Below are 22,394 nucleotides of genomic sequence, written 5' to 3' on the forward strand. Positions count from 1 at the left end.
TATATTAGAATGAGTCTGTGTGAGTGTGCGAGTGTGAGTCTGTGTGAGTGTGCGAGTGGGAGTCTGTGTGAGTGTGCGAATGGGAGTCTGTGTGAGTGTGCGAGTGGGAGTCTGTGTGAGTGTGCGAGTGAGTCTGTGTACTAGAGTGAATCTGTGTGAGTGTGCGAGAGTGAGTCTGTGTGTGTGAGTGTGTGCGAGAGTGAGTCTGAGTGTGTCTGTGTGAGTGTGCAAGAGTAAGTCTGTGTGCGAGAGTGAGTCTTTGTGTACGAGTATGAGTCTGTGCAAGTGTGTGAGAGTGAGGACATCAGGAAATGCAAAGCTGACCCTCTTCCCATCATTATAAATGGAGACTATGTGGAAAGTCTCTCCTGGGCCACAAAAACATCAGTGGCTGTTAAAAAGGCACATCAGCGTCTACACTTCCTGCGAGTCCTAAAGAAAAACCGTCTGTGTCAAAAACTAATGGTGGCATTCTACCGCTCTGCCATAGAGAGTGTTTTAACATACTGTCTTACGGTGTGGTATGGGGGCTGTTCAGGAGCTGACAAAAAAGCTCTACAGAGGGTCATAAAGAATGCGCAGAATATCACTGGCTGCCATCATCATCCGTTAACCATCATCATCCGTTTTTCCTCCTACCTTTGGGAAGGTGATACAGGTCGATTAAAACACGCACGGCCAGATTTTCAAATAGTTTTTATCCAAGAGCCATTCAGTCCCTGAACTAAGGGATGATTTGCACTATTTCTTTATGTCAATCTGTGTGGACTGTGCAATATTTCTGTATTTAAAATTGCACTTTATTGTCTTACCTGCATCATTCTTTTTTTTACATGGATTTGATTACGTCTATGTGTATGTGGTTATCATATTGTAGCAACTCTGTGTCGTATTGTAGCACCTCTGTGTGTAGTCTCTGAAATTTCATTGCATTCCGATAAAATGACAATAAAAGCTTGAAATTGAGTCTGTGTACTATAGTGAGTCCGTGTGAGTGTACGAGAGTGAGTCTGTGTGTACGAGTGAGTCTGTGTGTAAACGTGTGAGAGTGAGTCTGTGTACGAGAGTGAGAGTGAGTGTGTACGAGAGGGAGTCTGTGTGAGAGTGAGTATGTGTACGAGAGTGAGTCTGTGAGAGTGAGTCCGTGTGAGTGTGAGTCTGTGTACAAGAGTGAGTCCGTGTGAGTGTGTGAGAGTGAGTCTGTGTACAAGAGTGAGTCTGTGTGAGTGAGTCTGTGTACAAGAGTGAGTCCGTGTGAGTGTGTGAGAGTGAGTCTGTGTGTACGAGAGTGAGTCTGCATGAGTGTGTGAGAGTGAGTCTGTGTGAGTGTGTGAGTGAGTCTGTGTGAGTGTGAGTGTGTCTGTGTGCGAGAGTGAGTCTGTGTGAACGTGTGACTGAGTCTGTGTGAGTGAGAGTCTTTGTACGAGAGTGACTCTGTGTAAGTGTGTGAGAGTGAGTCTGTGTGAGTGTGTGAGTGAGTCTGTGTGAGTGTGAGTGAGTCTGTGTGCGAGAGTGAGTCTGTGTGAACGTGTGAGTGAGTCTGTGTGAGTGAGAGTCTTTGTACGAGAGTGAGTCCGTATGAGTGTGTGAGTGAGTCCGTATGAGTGAGTCTGTGTGACAGTGAGTCTGTGTGTACGTATGAGTGTGTGTGTGTGCGCGAGAGTGAGTGTGTACGAGAGTAAGTCTGTGTGAGTGATTCTGTGTGAGTAAGTCTGTGTATGAGAGTGAGTCTGTGAGAAAGTAAGTCTGTGCGAGTGTGTGTATGAGAGTGAGTCTGTATGAGTGTGTGAGAGTGAGTCTGTGTGAGTGTGTGAGAGTGAGTCTGTGTGAGTGTGTGTACGAGAGGGAGTCTGTGTGAGAGTGAGTCTGTGTACGAGAGTGAGTCCGTATGAGTGTGTGAGTCCGTATGAGTGAGTCTGTGTACGAGAGTGAGTCTGTGTGAGTGTATGAGAGTGAGTCTGTGCGAGTGTGTGAGAGTGAGTCTGTGTGTACGAGAGTGTGTCCGTATGAGTGTGTGTGTGCGCGAGAGTGAGTGTGTACGAGAGTAAGTCTGTGTGAGTGATTCTGTGTGAGTGTGTGAGTAAGTCTGTGTATGAGAGGGAGTCTGTGAGAAAGTAAGTCTGTGTGAGTGTTAGGGCTGTATACCTTGGAGAACCTGGCGATACGATACATACCTCGATACACAGGTCACGATTCGATACGTACCTCGATACAGAGCTGTCTCGATACGATTTGATACAATGTGACACGATTCGATACGATTCAATAAAAATACATGGGCCAGAGCCAATTAGTTAATGCTGAACACATTTACTCAACAAACAGAACTCTGCATTTTTCTTCAATTTATTGAAGACAAAAGTGCAGGGCTTGACGCTTACCTATTCCCCAAGGAGCACATGTGCTCCTAAGTCAAAAAATTTAGGAGCGCATTAAAAACATTTAGGGGCGCAATGCAAATTTTTCTAATTAGGTGTTTTAGCTTAATAAGGGGATACAAAGAGACATTTACAAGCACCATTATTTAATTGATCAGAATACAGAAAGTACACAAGGTTTTTAAATAATTTTACTTCAGACACTTTAATAGGCTAATTATGTAATCAGTGGCGTAACTTTGCTTTGAAAAGTGGTGGGGACACCGCACAAAACGTTTTGCTATTTGTTTATTTAATAACCGAATTTACTTGGGGACTGAGTTCAGAGTTGGAAATGCACTTAATTTCCACACATGCATCACATTCACAAATATGTCTATAAAAATCCAAATAAGAAAAACGTAACATTCACAATGTGGAACAACTTGCTAAAAGGACAACTTGCTAAAAGTAGGTGATCAATGCACGCGCTGCCGCTGAACGAAGAATCAACATTACGTCAAGAGTCAAGACAAGCCCACAAAATGTTTCCTCATCCAATCAAATAATTTAACCAATCCTGAACTACGCAAAACCTTGTGTAAAACATGAATGAGAGTTAATTTGTGTTTGAAATAGTTAAACTACCTTTATTAATTAAATAAATGAAATTGTTTTGACGAATCTTTTTTTTATGACGTTTTTATAAAAGCTCTATTTTTTCCTCCCCCACCCCACATGTAAAGGCTAGTTAATGGTAAATGTTGCTACCTATAGCATAAATGTTAAAACATCAACAAAATGTCCAAAAGAAAGAGTGGAAGTGATACAAGAAGCTTTTTAGTGAAGCAGCCACGCACAGTAAAGGCCATTGCACACCGAGTCCGAATTTTTCGTCCGAAATTTTCGCACGTTGAAAAATAAATACGACCTCACGTTGTCAATCACGTTTGCACACTGCCTCCGAAATTGTCGTCCGTCAAAAAAAATCGGATCGGGTTCGATTTTTTTGCGTTTCTCGCATCCGTATAAAGCATTTTGAGATGCTTTGAGAAGGTGTTTTGACCATTCAGAGCCACCGTACAAGCGAAAGCCAAAATCCAAAATGGTGTCAGACAAATTAATACACTTCGTCTTGCAGCACAGAGCACTTTATGACAAACAAATTGCGGAATACAAAGATACAGAATATAAAGAACTGCTGTTGCCTATTTTTTTATGCCTGGCGCGCACCTTTCCGATGCCGCAGTTCGGGGTGTGTGTGTGTCTGTGTCTGTGTCTGTGTGTGTATCCATACCTCAGACAGTCTCTGTTCAGGATAAATTGGTTCACGGAAATTGGTGGTCTTCTTTTTAATATGTGGATTCAGTATCGCTAGCAAAGTATCAAACTGAGGCACTGACATCCAGAAATAAACGTTGAATCTCTCGGGATAATCCCGCAGCTCTTTGATAAGGAGGTGGAACTCTCCTTCCTCTCTGCGCAATCTAAGGATTGGATGGACCCAATATTTCCTTTTTCTTTTTCTTTTTTTAAAAAGAGAGAGGCCAACAAAATCATCCTCACTGCTTGAAGACATTTTGTATAGTTTTGCGAATTCTTTCGCAACGGATTAATTAAAACGCATTGGACTCAGTGACAATACTTGACGTACTTGACAATACGTCACGATTTACTTACAGTGTGCAAGGTCTCTGTGCGTGACGAATTTTTAAGATTGCGAATGCGAAAAAACGCATGCGAAAATTTCGGACTCAGTGTGCAGAGACCTTAAGACTAAAATACAGTATTAACATTGTAGACTACAAATAAATTTTAAAAGAGGTACAGGATCTGTAGACTAATTAATTATAGGGAAAGGAAACTACATATCCCATGACGCATATCGCGTATCTCGCGATAGTTTCACAACGAGACTTAATATTCATCTTTGAGGATGTTGAAAAACTTCTGACCGGCGGAAAAATTTGTTAAATGAATGAATTAGATTATGAAGAGTGCCGATTTGTAGATGGTGCTTTTCCTTTAATACATACCTTACGCAATCTATTTTTCAGTTACTTTTTAAAAGTGGTGGGGACAATATCGAGCCTGGTAAAAAGTGGTGGGGACATGTCCCACCCGTCCCACCCGTAAATTACGCCTATGTATGTAATTAGTTATAATCCTATTAAACTGTGTCGGTATAAAATTTTCACAATAATCATTGAAGCTTTTGTCACGGTATATGTTTTTGTTTTTAAATCACAATATATAATTTCTAAGTGAAAAAAAGTGTTGTCGTCCTAACAGGTTAAATAACTTTATTAAAGATAATTTACTAAAAGACTTTTATAAAAAATACATAAAAATATAAAGTAAACAGGTGTTTCAAGATTAGAGAGCAAACGATTGTTCAAATGAACGAAAGAACAATAGGTAAGTAAGGTCCCATTTGTTAACATTAGTTAAAGCAGGTTAACATTAACTAAAAATGTGCAATAGCTAATTGTTGCAGTTAATATTCTTTGTTAATGTTGATTAATAAAAAAATACAACTATGTTAGTTAATGTTAGCTCCATTGAATTATATTAAGACAACTTTTGATTTTATAATGTATTATTAAAAGTTGAAATTAAGATCATTGGTCATTGGTTTTTTAATGTTAACTAATGGAACTTGTGTTACTGAACAATAATAACGAATCAGTCGTTGATATATAGATAGGCCCACTGTTCTCTATTATAGATCAGTGGATGGGCCATGGTTTAGCTTAGAAAAAATGTTTGAAAATAAATAGCTCATTAAGTCTTTAAGTAAGAATTATTTGAGGCTATTGTGAAGATTAAAGCGAATATAAATATCTAAATGACTGAGTGTGAAACATTATTTACACAGTTTTAGGAAAATAGCGCAGCTGATTTGTTTACTGGGTTACCGGGGTAACGGCAGCGCCCTCTAGTGGCGAATGTGCGTCATTCAGCGCGTCTTCACTTTAACTCGCTCCGCTTTTCTTCTCATCTGTGCTCATTTAAATTAAACCGTTGCCTTTTAAAAGTTCTAAAGTAATCATATGAGGCTGCATCGCAATTTTTCCATAAATAAACAGAATAAATTAATACGTTTGTTATAGGCTACTGTATAAGTTAGGCTGTTTTGTATTTTGTTTTGTATTAGCACTTGCGCTCCTAAATACATTTGCCAGTTCGCACACATCTATTTTTAGTCGCAAATGCGAGTGAAATGCTCGCTCTGTCGAGCCCTGAAGTGCATTATAACAAGTGCATTTTGCTTAAATATTTGCAACTTTAAGTGCTCTGATTAATTGTACACAAATTGTATTAATCTGGAAATTACCACAAGTCAACATTTAACTTTCCAAGGGTACAGTCTGAGCTCACACAAGCACAAAATCTTCTTCTTATTATTCTTAACTTCTTATTAAATCTTCTTATAATTATTTTTTGTGACACCATGTACTGCCATAACATACTTCACTATGAAATCACTTAAATGCTACATCTTGCTTTAACATTTTCCATGAGTTTTTTGAAACTCGCGGGCGCCGCTGCGCCCCCTAATGGCTGGGCGGAGTATCGATACTAAGGGCTAGAATATCGATACTGTATCTTTTTTTATTATATCGGTATGTATCTAAGAATCGATATTTTGAGCACACCCCTAGTGAGTGTGTGTACGAGAGTGAGTCTGTATGAGTGTGTGAGAGTGAGTCTGTGTGAGAGTGAGTCTGTGTACGAGAGGGAGTCTGTGTGAGTGTGTGAGAGTGAGTCTGTGTACGAGAGTGTGTCCGTATGAGTGTGAGAGTGAGTCTGTGTGAGTGTGTGAGAGTGAGTCTGTGTGTACGAGAGTGTGTCCGTATGAGTGTGTGTGTGCGCAAGAGTGAGTGTGTACGAGAGTAAGTCTGTGTGAGTGAGTCTGTGTGGGTGTGTGAGTAAGTCTGTGTATGAGAGTGAGTCTGTGTGAAAGTAAGTCTGTGTGAGTGTGTGAGTCTGTGTGTACGAGAGTGAGTCTGTGCGAGTGTGTGAATCTGTGTATGAGAGTGAGTCTGTGCGAGTGTGCAAGAGTGAGTCTGTGTGAGTAAGTCTGTGTGAGTGTGCGAGAGTGAGTCTGTGTGAGTGTGCAAGAGAGGGAGAGTAAGCATGAGTGTGTACCTGTGGACATGAAGAACGGGATCCGGAACTTTCCACTGAGGACTCGAGCGCGGAGGTTCTGTAAAGTGCTTCCATCGAACGGTAAAGCGCCACAGACCAGAACGTACAACACCACACCCAAACTCTACACAGAGAGAGAGAGAGAGAGAGAGAGAGAGAGAGAGAGAGAGAGAGAGAGAGAGAGAGAGAGAGAGAGAGAGACACACACACTCATGCTCAATACTGGAGCGGATCACATGATGAGGGTTGCATTGACAATCCAACACAATGGGCAGCACATTGAACACATATACTAATGTGCCACAAACAGGACTTTAATATCACCAACCATTCCCATGTTATTATGGTGTATCCATATAAATGGCCTACCCTGTATATTAACGCTAACATTAGTGGAGTGCCCTGATGCTAGTATTTCCTGTCAGTGTTTAAGTTCAGAGATGAAGACTAGCAGTCGGGATATGAACTCAAAACGAAACAACTGCCATGAATCTTGTATGATTTTTTTATTTTTTTATATCGATATTCCATCTTGGAGAATCGATACAGTATTGCCAAATAAAATATTGCGATACGTGTATCGATATTTTCTTCCACCCCTAGTAGGCAGGTCCCTCACCATTGTCCGCGATGCATTAGCATTCACACATGTAATGTCTATGCGATAGGTGCATTTAAATAATGTTTATATTTGAGTACTACAAGATTCATCTTGGGATTTAAGAGTCAGTTATCAGTTCATCAAAATAAATAACATTGTCAGCTCAGCTCTAGTATGTGTTATCAGCGCTTCCAGTAGTGATCAGAGGTCAGACAGATGCTGGTTTTTACCCATATGTCCACTTTAGGTCCATCGTACTCTTTTCCTTCAAAGAGTTCGGGTGCGGCATACGGAGGACTGCCACACCACGTCTTCAGCAGCTGTCCTCGAGAAAACAAATTACTGAAGCCGAAATCTGAGGAAACAGAGACACGGCCAGGTCAAACATACTTGATAAACACCCACACACTCACTCACTCTCACACACTCGCTCATTCTCACTCACTCACTCTCATACACACACACACACACGCTCACACACACACACCCTCACTCTCACACACACAAACACATACACACAGTCACACACACACTGCGAGTCTATGTGTGAGAGCGAGTCTGTGTGTACGAGAGCGAGTCTTTGTGAGTGCGCGAGAGTGAGTCTGTGTTAGTGTGCGAGTCTGTGTTAGTGTGCGAATGCGAGTCTGTGTTAGTGTGCGAGAGTGTCTATGTGAGTGCATGAGAGCGAGTGAGTGTGTGAGTGCATGAGAGCGAGTGAGTGTGTGTGAGAGTACGAGAGTGTGTGAGAGTACGAGAGTGTGAGTGAATGAGTGTGCGAGAGCGAGTCTGTGTGAGTGTGCGAGTCTGTGCGAGTGTGCGAGTCTGTGCGAGTGTGCGAGTCTGTGCGAGTGCATGAGAGTGAGTGAGTGTGTGAGTGTACGAGAGTGAGTCAGTCTGTGTGAGAATGAGTCTGTGTGAGTGTACGAGTGAATGAGTGCGCGAGAGTGAGCCTGTGTGAGTGCGCGAGAGTGAGCGAGTCTGTGTGAGTGCACGAGAGTGAGCGAGTCTGTGTGAGTGCACGAGAGTGAGCGAGTCTGTGTGAGTGCACGAGAGCCAGTCTGTGTGAGTGCGCGAGAGCCAGTCTGTGTGAGTGCGCGAGAGCCAGTCTGTGTGAGTGTGCGAGAGCCAGTCTGTGTGAGTGTGCGAGAGCCAGTCTGTGTGAGTGTGCGAGAGTGAGTGAGTCTGTGTGAGTGTACGAGAGTGAGTGAGTCTGTGTGAGTGTACGAGAGTGAGTGAGTCTGTGTGAGTGTGTGAGACTGAGTGTACGAGAGTGAGTCTGTGTGAGTGTACGAGAGTGAGTGAGTGAGACTGAGTGTACGAGAGTGAGTGAGTCTGTGCGAGTGTACGAGAGTGAGTGAGTGAGACTGAGTGTACGAGAGTGAGTGAGTCTGTGCGAGTGTACGAGAGTGAGCGAGTCTGTGAGTGAGTCTGTGTGAGTGTGTGAGACTGTGAGTGTACGAGAGTGAGTGAGTCTGTGCGAGTGTGTGAGTGAGTCTGTGCGAGTGTGTGAGAGTGAGTCTGTGCGAGTGTGTGAGAGTGAGTCTGTGCGAGTGTGTGAGAGTGAGTCTGTGCGAGTGTGTGAGAGTGAGTCTGTGCGAGTGTGTGAGAGTGAGTCTGTGCGAGTGTGTGAGAGTGAGTCTGTGCGAGTGTGTGAGAGTGAGTCTGTGTGAGAATGAGTCTGTGCGAGTGTGTGAGTGTGAGTCTGTGCGAGTGTGTGAGAGTGAGTCTTTGTGAGAATGAGTCTGTGTGTACGAGAGCGAGTGAGTCACAAACAAAGTCACACACAGTGTCTCTCACACACACACCTGCGATCTTGATGTTGAGATTGTGGTCCAGCAGCAGGTTTTCTGCCTTCAGGTCTCTGTGGACTATATTCCTGCAGTGACAGAAATAAACCGCCGCTACGATCTGCTTGAACTTTCGCCGCGCGTCTTTCTCCGCCATCCGTCCGTGAGCCACGAGGTGATCTGAGAAACACACACGAGCAGAAACACCTCAGAGACGTTCAACACTGTTCTGGTGAACAGATTCTTCTGAATCAGAGTCCTGTCTCACCGAAGATCTCTCCTCCGCTGGCGTACTCGGTCACCAGATAGATCATCCGCTCCGTCTCCATCATCTGCCAAACACACACAGACTTAGCCAATCACACTCAACCCAACACAAACCACAGACCAATCAGGTGCAAGCGTGGGGGGGGGGGGGACCTGGTACAGACGGATGATGTGAGGGTGTCGCAGCATCTTCATGATCTGAACCTCCCGGAAGATCTTCTTCAGATTCTCATCGTCTAGCTGAGTCTTGTCCACGATCTTTATCGCAACCTGAGAGACGGAGCACAACAATATCAGCATAAATGCTAATGCACTTCATTCACATAAATACAGGCTGTTTACGGCTGCCAAGCAACATGATCAAAAAGCATCTATGAATGAATTCATGTTATATTCAACTGATGTGCAGATAGTTGTGTGTGTGTGTGTCAAATCAGATGGGTGAATTGTGTTTTATGTCTGAGAGACAGACAGTAAATTAGATGAAGAAGCAGACAGCAGCGACTGTTCCAGTAACACTGACGCACAGCATGTGTGTGTGTGTGTGTGTGTATTTTAAGCATGCGCCTCTATTAATATCACTGGATCTGCTCCAGCTACAGTGATGCAATCAGACTCCAGCTGACCCTGTGCGGCCTGAACAACATCTGGACACACACACACACACACACTCGCTCTCTCTCGCTCACACACACACTGATCGCAGGATTGGAGAACAGCAAGTTCTTGCTCATGCAAATGGGTCCAAAATGAGGAAACCAGCAGAAGCAACACAAACATCACAGACACACAAAAACCATCTAATAGTGTGTGTGTGTGTGAGATTGTATGCGTTAGAGTGTGTGTGTGTGTGTGTGTGTCTGACAGTATGAATGTTGTTTATTTATCCACTGCATTATACACAATCACACTTCAACACACAATTAAATTATATATAAAACACGCTGTACACATATATTGTGAAAATATAAGGTTTTCTTCAAAACAATCCTTTTATAATCATTATGCACCGTTTTCATCAAACTGAAGGTATGCTTACACGACAGTTTTCAACTAAAAATGGAAAACTTAAGCGTTTTGGCCATTAATTTAAACAACAACGGCCTTTTTAAAACAGGTTTCAAAGTAGTGTCTTTGAAGTTTTACAAAAGAGACATCGCCGCCTACTGGCCTGGCATGAGTAATGCCGCATTTTTAACGCGTTTTTGCGCAGATCTGTGAGAACACGGATTGTTTTGACAATTCTGTTGTCATCCAAAATTTTTCAAACACAAAAGAAAACCCCAAAGCATACTTCACGTTTTACGCAAATGCGAGGGACAGTGTACAGTGCGTGTGACGCCAATTTCGTCATCAGAACAGTACGCGCTCCACCCAATTTTTGTAACCGTGCGTACTGTACGCGCAGGTCGCACGTTCAATGAAGTTATTTTGCAGTAATCCGTTTTTCCACAAGGTGGCAACACTATCCCGGGCCGTTGTTTCTCAGCAGAAAACGAAACCACGGTACACGTTCGACTGAACACATACGCTAGCATATGCTTACGAAAACAAAGTATTCTTTGGGCTCTAACTGTTAGCTCACATCAGCTCTGCTCCATTAAATAACAGATTTTGGATTTGAATACTGTACTTGTAAATGTTGAAATTAGATTAACAAATGTTTCAGAAGTATTTTTCTTTATTGGTTCATGTTCAATAAAAATTAACAAAAGGAAGTTTACTGTGCAGCGTTACTGACTGATCCAAGAATATTCCAGATCAGATTCTCACATCACATTCAAAATGATGCACTACTACAAAAGAGCAGCTCATGAACGTTACACACACACACACACACGCTCTTATATGCAAACACACTCCATAAAACACAGAACTCAACTGATATCCTTACATTCATACCGATAACACACTCATATTCTCTCACACACACACTCATATTCTCACACTCTCTCTGTCACTCACACACACACACACACACACTCTTCTCTCTCTCACACACACTCTCTCTCACAGTCACACACACACACACACACTCTGTCTCACACACACACACACACACACACACTCTTCTCTCACAGTCACACACACACACACACACACACTCTCTCTCTCACACACACACTCTTCTCTCACAGTCACACACACACACACACACTCTCTCTCTCACACACACACTCTTCTCTCACAGTCACACACACACACTCTCTCTCTCACACACACACTATCCGAGTGGATGGGACAGAGAAAGGAAATGCAGGAACATGATTCAGCATGCAGCACACTGGGATTATTGGCATGGCAACCGTGTGTGTTTGTGTGTGTGTTGTGCTGAGTAAGCACCGGTTTCCTGCACACAGAACAGCAGAGAGAATCACGCGCACGCACACACACACACACACACACACACTGGGGTGCACTGTTGCATGTTTGCACCGCAGATGCTCTGCTCTGAGGTCAGCATGACAGCACTAGCAGCCACGACACACTCCACCCCTCAGAACATCCTCAGAGCGCACACACACATCAGAACATCCTCAGAGCACACACACACACACACACACACACACACACGAGCCGGTATCAGCAGAAACACCGTCTCATCCCCAACACCACACATTCCTTCAGCATCACATCTGAACAAACTCTCAACGCTTTATTTTATGACAATTACGCACATTTAACCCTAAACTTCATGACTGTCACTTTTTTTTATTTTTTGTTAATGTACTATAGTAGTAAGTAGTTATTTTTTAAAATTATAAATATTTTAATTTGTGAAATATTATCCATCATGTTACATTACTGTTCAAAAATTTGGATTCAGTAGATTTTTTTTGGAAGAAATTAATACTTTTATTCATCAAGTATACATTAAACTGATCATTTATAACTGATTTTTCAAATAAATGCTGTTCTTTTGAACTTTCTATTCATCTGTGAATCCTGAAAAATAAAATGTATGACAGTTTCTACAAAAATATTGAGCAGCACAACTGTGTTCAACATTGATAATAATCAGAAATGTTTGTTGAGCAGTAAATCAGTATATTATTATGATTTCTGAAGATCATGTGACGCTGAAGACTGGAGTAATGATGCTGGAAATACAGCTGCGCATCACAGAAATACATTACAGTTTAACACATATTCACATAGAAAGAAATAGCCAAGACTTATGAATTTTGTCATAATCATGCAGTTCTGCTTAAAATGTAAATCTTTTGAGCATCTCATAAAGGAACATGTGTGGCAACTTCACATTTAATATTTAGGTTGGCATTTTGTGTATGAATTGTGAATTATGAGTGGTGTATGAATGAGCCTCTTTCATGTCAAATGTGTGTAAATCATTCATAAATCCATTTTTATGCAAAGTGCTGCACTGAAAATTATCTACAAAAGAATTATTAACATTTGAAAATGAGAGTTTATAAGATAAATAAACAAGTAGGTTTATTAAGAGGCTAATAATATATGTTCTAGTTTAGGGTTTGGCTCTGTGTGCCCAAATTTAAAAAATGTAATATTTTACTCCAAAAAAAACAAAAACACACACACTTGTGAACTAGCATCCCACTGTTTCTGCAGTGAACACTTAAAGCTGCACTGCTCCGTGTGAAACGGCTGTGGAGTGAAATGCATCAGGACAGATGCACAAACCACTGACAGCGTGAAAGACACAGCATGATCTTCAAATGTCATTCGCGCACTCATATCATCAACAGAGCTTCAACAGAATCACAAACTAAACACTCGTCTACGATTTAACAGAACATTCATTACTCAGAATTAGGGATATACGATTTTGGATTTTGCCGATATCCAATATTTTTCAACTCATTTTGGCCGATACCGATACATTTCCTTTTGTATGGAAACAACAATGTGATTTTTTTCTTATGTAGGCTATAGCTTCTGACCTTCAAATCAAAACATAAAAAAAAAAGAAATCTATTTTAGCTAGCTCATTTTATGACATTAATTACTGCTTTATGTAATCAGAAACAGTGTAAATGTTATTTGTGTAGGCTATTTTTACCTTTAATTCAATTAGAAGTAGGCCAACAGCGCCCCCTACAGATTAAAACTCCTAACCGAACAGGCGTTGGGGAGGCTATTACTATTGACTCGATCACACACCGAACGCGTCATTCTGTAGACCTTTCACAGATTAAATGCAGCGATCCAAAACAGTGAATCTAATCATCATTCAGACAAAACTTTGCTTCAAGAATGAGCCTCACTGCTGATGTGATCTAATCGCTTGCACACCCTGAGCACATGCGAGTTCATGTACTCCTCTTATCGGCGAGACATATCGGCATAATTGTTCATATCGAGCTGATGCAGATATTTACATTTAAAGCCATTATCGGCCGATTTCCGATATCAGACCGATAATATTGTGCATCCCTACTCACCATATATCACAATTCTGTTCCAGTGCAGACTGAAACCACAGCGTACGAGAGAATAGCCAGTGCTCACACACACACTCACACTCACACACACACAAACCACAGATAACACACAACAATACGCGTGATTCATTGTACAGTGATACGATCCTGTGAAACACAGTGTGTGTGTGTGTGTGAGAGATCAAAGAAAGTGATCGTGCGAATGCCAAAACATGAATATTCACATCATCATCAGGCGGAGATACCCATCTCTGAGTGTTTCATCCATAGACAAACACAAACACAGAACTCAACACGCTCAGGTTTTCAGAGGACACTGATATCTGGAGATCAGTGTGGCTGATATAATGCTATTGTTGAGATGATGTGAAGATATTACGCACAATATTAACTCTAAACCTGTGTGTGTCCACTGACATCAGCAGATTTTACAACCACACACTACTAATCAAACACACACCATAATCAGCCGATGCCAACACCCCACAACCAGTCTGTTTCTCATATTCATACGCATGCATACTGGAGTGCTCCTGATCGTGTGACGCGGTATTATCGGCTCAGTCGCTCATCGCAGCTCAAGTGTGTGTGTTTTACGCTGAGCATCATGAGGAGCACAAGCCCTGTGCTGACGTTCAGCTCTGTCACCGGCCAATCAGAGCCGTTAAGATGAGTTAAACCTGGAGTAATCCTGACACTGACCTGCAGTGATCCGGGACAAACCAGGACACACACACGCACACACTCTCATTCATACATACACACACACACACACGCGCACACACTCTCTCTCTCACACACACACACACACTCCCTCTCTCACACACACACTCATATACATACATACACACACACGTTCATATATACAAAGACACACACACACACACACACACACACACACTCAAGTCAATTTGAGCTTTATTGTCATTCTGCTACATGTGTGGACATATAGTGGAACGAAATGTCGTGTCTCGCAGGACCACGGTGCTACATACTAGTTAGACATAAGATAAACATACAACAATGCAAGTGTATAAAAAAACAAAAAGAAAACAATAAAGCATCTGACTATAGACAAAAATAGACCATCTGACTATATATATACTATAAAAACTATACCTAGTTGCCTAGACATACACAAACTGAGACTGTACAAGAACTTTACATAAATACTGCACATAAAATTATGCAAAAGAGATATTCGTACATGAAATTGTGAGAAAAAAAATTATATATATTTTGTACATTAAATTGTTGTGCAGATTAAAGAGATTTTGTGGGAAGCAGCACAGTGCAAAAAGATTTGTAGTGCAATGCTCAAGTAAACATTTTCTTATTGAGTCTTTGTAGCAGGGAGTGTTCATAGAAAGTGTCTAGTGTGCTATATAGTGGGATGAGTGCGTTATTACAGGTGGTTTGTATAGCCCACTCACCTGTGTAGCACACTCAGAATTGCACTTAGGAGTTGTCGTCAACTGTATTAATGAGTTGGGTGGGGGGGGGGGGGGGGGGGGGGGGGGTCAGAGGGGGACAGGGAGATTGGAGTTAAGAGCTCTCACAGCCTGGGGAAAAAAGCTGTTGAGCAATCTGACAGAGCGAGCTTTGATACTCCGGTACCTTCTACCTGATGGTAGGAGCTGGAAGAGGTTGTGGGAGGAGTGGGTGGGGTCTTTCACGATGCTGGAGGCCTTGCTGGAGCATGGCACATGGAAAATGTCCAGGATGGAGGGGAGAGGGGCACCGATGATCTTTGCGGCTGTGTTCACTGTCCGTTGTAAGGTCTTGCGGTCAGCAGCACTGCAGTTCCCATACCAGACAGTGATGCAGCTGGTCAGCACACTCTCAATGGTGCCCTGTAGAAAGTGGTGAGGATGGGTGGAGGGAGACTTGCCCTTTTCAGCCGGCGGAGAAAGTGGAGGCGCTGTTGTCCCTTCTTGTTGAGTGACGTGACGTTGGTGGTCCAGGTGAGATCCTCTGAGATGTGCACCCCCAGGAATTTAGTGCTGCTGACTCTCTCCACGGTTGAGCCATCGATGGTCAGTGGGGGGGTGGTCAACGGAGTTTCTCCTGAAGTCCATCACAACCTCTTTTGTCTTACTCACATTGAGGGACAGGTTGTTAGCACCACACCATTTCGCCAGCTGTGCCACTTCCTCTCTGTAGAGCGTTTCATTGTTGTTGCTGATGAGGCCTACCACTGTTGTGTCATCAGCAAACTTGATGTGGTTGGAGCTGGACTTGGCAGTGCAGTCGTGGGTCAGCAGTGTGAAGAGCAGCGGGCGGAGCACACAGCCTTGTGGGGCACCTGTGCTCAGTGTGGTAGTGCTGGAGGAGTTGCGGCCGACATGGACTGACTGAGGTCTTGCAGTTAAAAAGTCCAGGATCCAATTACAGAAAGGGGTGTTAAGGCCCAGCAAGTTTAGTTTGTGGGTGAGCTGTTGTGGGATTATAGTGTTGAATGCCGAGCTGAAGTCGATGAACAGCATTCTTACATAAGAGTCTTTCTGTTCCAGGTGAGTAAGTAATCTATACAGACTGTGTCTGTTCCCCAAATAGCGAGATCAAAATATAAATTTAATGCAGGAATTAGAAAAAATCTGATCGTGATTAAACCAGAAATTGTCAAAAAACAATTTTTAAAGCTTGGGCTCCTAAACATTAGATCACTCGCACCCAAAGCAGTTATTGTAAATGAAATGATCACAGATAATAATTTTGATGTACTCTGCCTGACTGAAACCTGGCTGAAACCAAATGAATATTTTGGTCTAAATGAGTCTACTCCACCAAGCTACTGTTATAAACATGAGCCCCGTCAGACTGGTCGTGGTGGAGGTGTGGCAACAATATATAGTGATATTCTCAATGTTACTCAGAAAACAGGATACAGGAGGTTTAAATCATTCGAAATACTTCTGCTTAATGTTACACTGTTAGATATGCAAAATAAATCTCTCCTATCTCTTGCTCTGGCTACTGTGTATAGACCGCCAGGGCCATATACAGATTTCCTAAAAGAATTTGCAGATTTCCTCTCAGATCTATTGGTTAGTGTTGATAATACAAATGATGCGTTAGGACTTGCGTTTACTGACCTAATAAACTCTTTTGGAGTCAAGCAAAACGTCACCGGGCCCACTCATCATTTTAATCATACGCTAGATTTAATTATATCGCATGGACTTGATCTTACCGATATAGATATCATACCTCAAAGTGATGATGTTACTGATCATTTCCTTGTATCATGCATGCTGCGTATTACTGATATTAGTTATATGGCTCCGCGTTATCGTCCGGGCAGAACTATTGTTCCAGCCACCAAAGACAGATTCACAAATAACCTGCCTGATTTATCTCAACTGCTCTGTGTACCCATAAATACACATGAACTAGAGGAAATGACTAGCGACATGGGCACTATCTTCTCTAATACATTAGAAGCTGTTGCCTCCCTCAAATTGAAAAAGGTTAGAGAAAAACGTACTGCGCCATGGTACAACAGTTATACCCATTCTCTCAAGAAGGAAACTCGTATTCTTGAGCGCAAATGGAGAAAAACTAAATTAGAAGTTTTTAGAATTGCGTGGAAAAACAGTATGTCCAGCTATAGACAGGCTCTAAAAGCATATCCACAAACTCATAGATAATAACCAAAACAATCCAAGGCTCTTATTTAGCACAGTGGCTAGATTAACAAATAAACAGACACCACCCGATCTAAATATTCCCTCACAGTTTAATAGTAATGACTTTATGAATTTCTTTACTGATAAAATAGATAACATCAGAAATACAATATCAAATGTAGATTCTACTGCGTCTAGTATTTCAGCTTCATTCATCGCACCCAAAGAAAAACTGCAGTGCTTTACAACTATAGGACAGGAAGAGCTAAATAAACTTATCAGTAGGGCTGCACGAATAATCGAGAAAAAAAAAATCACGATCTTGATTCACACATAAATGCGATCTCATTTCTAATTGATGGCGATTCACTTCCGTGTATTTCCCTGCATTCAGATCATGTTGCATTCACGTGTTATTGGTCACTCACACAATAGCAAAGCACTATTAATTCACCAATCAATCATAAATCTCGATCACTTCTCTGCTCATTGGCCACGTTCCGCTGTCACTCACGTGATGTGTAATAAGGCGGCAGACCTAAACGAAGTTAGTGTACTTGGTGGATTTGTAGCGGTAAGAAAATCCTGGTGGCGATGGTGAGAGTGAGGATGTAACAACATTGGTACAGAAAAAAGGAGCACATTCCACCGTGTGGAACTTTTTTGGGTTTAAACCTGAAGACGATGCGCAGAGTCATAATTTGTAAGCAGTGCTTTGGCATCGTCGCAGCACCGCAAGGTAATACCACTAATCTCTACAATCACCTCAAACATAACCACAAAATACAGTATGAGTTAGCCATGAAAGACAAGGGAGCCACACCTCAAAATACCAGCCGCCAGACCACGCAAACTTCCACAACTCAGACGGTGTACGGAGCATCGCCATACCCTCCAAGTTCCCAGCAGCACAAAGAGATAACAAACGCCATCGCTTATCATTTAGCTAAAGACATGGCTCCAATCAACACCGTAGAAAAAGAGGGATTTAAGGCAATGATAAAGACTTTAGACAAGCGCTACTCTTTGCCCTCTCACAACTATTTTTCTTCCGTTGCACTGCCAGGTCTATACACCCAGTGTCGAATGACAGTCGAGGAAGAACTGCAAAATATGCAGAACTTCGCGGCAACAGCAGACCTATGGTCAAGCCGAACCATGGAGCCGTATTTAAGCTTGACAGTGCATTTCATAAGTGATTTCAACATGAAAAGCCGCTGTCTACAGACGGCGTTCTTCCCTGCTGATCACACTGGCGAGGAACTGGCACATGGACTAAAGGAGAGTCTCAACTCCTGGAGTTTGGAGGAGGAAAAAATGGTGTGCATCACCACAGACAGTGGAGCAAACATTGTAAAAGCAGCCTCCCTGAACAACTGGACAAGGCTTCAATGTTTTGGCCATAGGCTACATCTGGCTATAGGTGAGCTGTGAATTAAACACGCAGTAACATTTGCATATTTTCATTTAAATAAAAAAATAAAAATTTCTAATTAAAAAAATTACTTATGACAGAAAACAGAATAAAAAAAGAACACATACCACATAAGGTACTATTTAGGACTGCAGGATTAATCTAATGCAGTGGTTCTCAAACCTGTCCTGGAGTACCCCCAGCACTGCACATTTTGTATGTCTCCCTCATCTATCATACCTGACTCAACTCATCAGCTCATTAGTGGAGACCTGAAGTGCGTGTGTCAGATATAGGGAGACATACAAAATGTGCAGTGCTAGGGGTACTTCATGGAGAGGTTTGAAAACCACTGGTCTAACGCGATTGTCATGCGCATTTTGTCAGTAAAGCAGATTCTGTAATTAGCAGTAACATCTCTGGCGGCGGCAGGAAATCCCTCAACGCTCCCTTCCTGGACCCACGAGGACACCAGCGTGCATGCACGGGGGAAGAGACCGGTCTCCCGAGGAGAGGCGCGCTCAGCATTTAAACGGCGGCGGTGATGAGGCTCTATTCACATCAGGCGCGCCTCATCACACGCCGCCAGCCCTGGCTGTTTCAGCGCCCCTCCTCTCTCACACACCCACTCCCGTCGGGAGCCTGGTGAAGGGCGGCGAATACGGGACGGGGTGGTGATGATAGACAGGGGGGAGGCAGCCGACTCGTCACAATATATATCTGTGAATGCAAGTGAGATATATATATATATATATATGTAATGCAGTTCCAGCCAGAGGGAATCGAGGCTTCGTCAGTTAATTACACATCATTTTAATATGAAGAGGTGCTCTTTGGTTTTCAACTGCAATAACAAATATTCTCACTAACAAAATCAAAGTTTCTCACAAATTCTCACTTGCATTCACAAAATAATAATTTGTTACATTTATATAGCGCTTTTTTTAATCTTTTCATTTTACATTATTGACACACTATTTTCCTTTTTTGATATTGTGCAGTTGCTTTGACACAATTTACATTGTTAAAAGCGCTATATAAATAAAGGTGACTTGGCTTTTCTGGGTACTCAAAGCGCTTGACTGCTAGACACAAAAGACACTGACTGCTGCTTTTTATTTAACATATTTCCCGTTATGAATTATGATACCGCTTGGTTCGTTGGTCCGTTGGGTCGGATTGCTTTCTCACCACAAATGAACCGCTCCAGGGTTCGTTTGAAAGCCTCTTCAAGGAGGTCTCGGTACGCTTGTTTTGTCCGCTTTTGGTGTGCACCTGAGTGCGATTGCTGCTTTCTCACCTGCCCAAACGAACCGCACCAAGAGGGAAAACCAACTCTAGTGCGATTCAACCGAACTAAATGAGGCGGGTGAGAAAGCACCCTTACTGACAAGATGTGCATGACAATTGCAGCATTTGCCTAATCGTGAATGCATTTCGATTTATCGTGCAGTCCTAATATATATATATACATACATTAACCAGACAAGCAGAAAAAATAAAAGTATAAATGGCCCCATTTATACTCTGAGGCTTAAATGAACATTGAGGATTGTAATTGTATTGTATGTTTCTACATTTTAATCTGTGCCTTTTTAACTAATTACTTATTTAAAATTTAGATTTTTTTTTTTAAGTATAAGCGCACACAATTAAGTTTATCCTGCTTTATGTTTGTCCCATTATATTGAATTTTAATAGCTATTTTAACATTTAATGCAAGAAAATGTATGGAATGTTAAATTAATTTACTGCTGATAAAGCATATTTTTATTTGTAGAGAATGCAATGAAAGATTCACAGATTGACCGTGCTGTGGGTCTTTGTAAAAAGCTTGTGGCCTACTTCAGCCATAGTTGGAAGCGGAGGAGAGAGCTTGCTATTGCCCAAAAGGAGCTCAACCTGCCTGAACACCAGCTTAAAACAGAGTGCCCAACAAGATGGGGATCCCGACAAGCTATGGTCCAGAGGATCCTTGAACAGCAAACTGCTATTGGACATGTTCTCTCCGCTGACCGGAAGGCTAGACACCTGACACCAACCTGGCAGGATATCGAAGTCCTTGAAGTGATCAACAAGACGCTCACCCCACTGGCAGACTTCACAGATGCTCTGGCAGGAGAGCAGTATGTTACCATCTCCTCAGTCAAGCCGGTCCTCCACCTTTTTGAGACAATGATGGCAGTGCAGGAAGATGATACAGATCTCGCACGATCAATTAAGTCAAAAATCCTGCATTACCTTAAAGAAAAGTATAGTGATCCACACACTCAGGAGCTGCTCGACATAGCCACAGTATCGGATCCACGGTTTAAACTGGACTATGTCAGAAAGGACAACAATGTCAGTGTCAAGGACAAACTGAAGAATGAGATGACTAGCATTGGTATGGTAAGTGTATCTTTACATGATTCACAATATTTATTGTCTCACGGAGTAAGAAATTTCCATTAGACTACATTATTTTCAGCTGCAAATAATTGAAATTGGATTTAGCTAACCCACCATAGTTTTTAACTGCTGAGATGTTACTTTTGTTAGCAAGTGTAGAATATCAAGATTTTTAAGTGATCTTTTCTCTTTTCCAGCAAAGCCCCCCCAGTAACCAGCCTTCGCTGCCCCCCGTAGAAAAGAAGAGAAAGACCTTAGGCAGTTTTTTAAGGCAGCAAAGGGCAATGTGGCAGCAGCACCATCTGATGCTTCTTCTCAAGAAAATTATGTTGACATGGAGCTAGGCTCATATCTGCTCACAAGAAACATTGACAGCGAAGATGACCCCATAGTCTGGTGGAAGGAACACAAGGGACAATATCCAAAACTGTCTGTGCTGGCAAGGAAATACCTCTGTATCACTGCTACAAGTTCCCCATCAGAAAGGGTTTTTAGCACAGGGGGGAACATTGTAACATGCCTGCGTTCCTCCCTGAAACCTCAAAATATTGATAGGTTAGTGTTCTTGGTTATTTTTTACTTGGACGGAGTTCTTGGTTATTTTTATTTATTATTGTTAATGTTCTCTTATGTTCAACAGTTTAAAGCTTTAAAATTATTCACTTTAAGGAGTCTAAAATAAAGAAAAGAGACTATTTTTTGTTACTCCAGCACTTTATTATACTGAATGTTGTTGTTTTTTTGTACTAGAGTGCAATACATTTTGGTTGAAAAAAATGAGAATCGTGTAAGAGAATCGTGATCTCAATTCCAATGGAGAAAAATCGTGATTCACATTTTAGCAAGAATCGTGCCGCCCAACTTACCAGTGCATCTAAACCAACAACATGTTTATTAGATCCTGTACCCACTAAACTACTGAAAGAGTTGTTACCTGTAGCAGAAGAACCGCTTCTCAATATTATTAACTCATCGTTATCTTTAGGTCACGTCCCAAAACCATTCAAGCTGGCGGTTATTAAGCCTCTTATTAAGAAACCACAACTAGATTCTAATGAACTGGCAAATTACAGACCCATTTCAAATCTTCCGTTTATGTCTAAAATCTTAGAAAAAGTTGTGTCTGCTCAATTGTGCTCCTTCTTGAAAAAACATGATCTCTCTGAAGAATTTCAGTCAGGTTTCAGGCCTCACCATAGCACAGAAACTGCACTTGTTAAAATTACAAATGACTTACTTCTTGCTTCAGACCAAGGCTGCATCTCATTGCTAGTATTACTTGATCTTAGTGCTGCGTTCGACACTATAGACCATGACATACTCATAGATCGATTACAAAACTATACTGGTATTCAAGGGCAGGCTTTAAGAT

General features: G+C 41.9%; 1 protein-coding gene across 1 annotated transcript in view; it reads right to left on the reverse strand.

The window, feature by feature from the left end:
- The window catches only part of sik3 (SIK family kinase 3), a 59,471-nt gene that overhangs the window by 31,406 nt on the left and 5,671 nt on the right, over positions 1 to 22,394 (reverse strand). The window contains exons 2-6 of the mRNA XM_079392720.1: positions 9,318 to 9,434; positions 9,166 to 9,229; positions 8,916 to 9,077; positions 7,341 to 7,465; positions 6,510 to 6,633 (exon numbers count right to left, since the gene is read on the reverse strand). Coding sequence (XP_079248846.1) covers positions 6,510 to 6,633; positions 7,341 to 7,465; positions 8,916 to 9,077; positions 9,166 to 9,229; positions 9,318 to 9,434 — 592 coding nt within the window. The remainder of the gene's footprint in view (positions 1 to 6,509; positions 6,634 to 7,340; positions 7,466 to 8,915; positions 9,078 to 9,165; positions 9,230 to 9,317; positions 9,435 to 22,394) is intronic.

Source organism: Barbus barbus (assembly GCF_936440315.1).
Source record: "Barbus barbus genome assembly, chromosome: 34".
NCBI classification, from domain to species: Eukaryota; Metazoa; Chordata; class Actinopteri; order Cypriniformes; family Cyprinidae; genus Barbus; species Barbus barbus.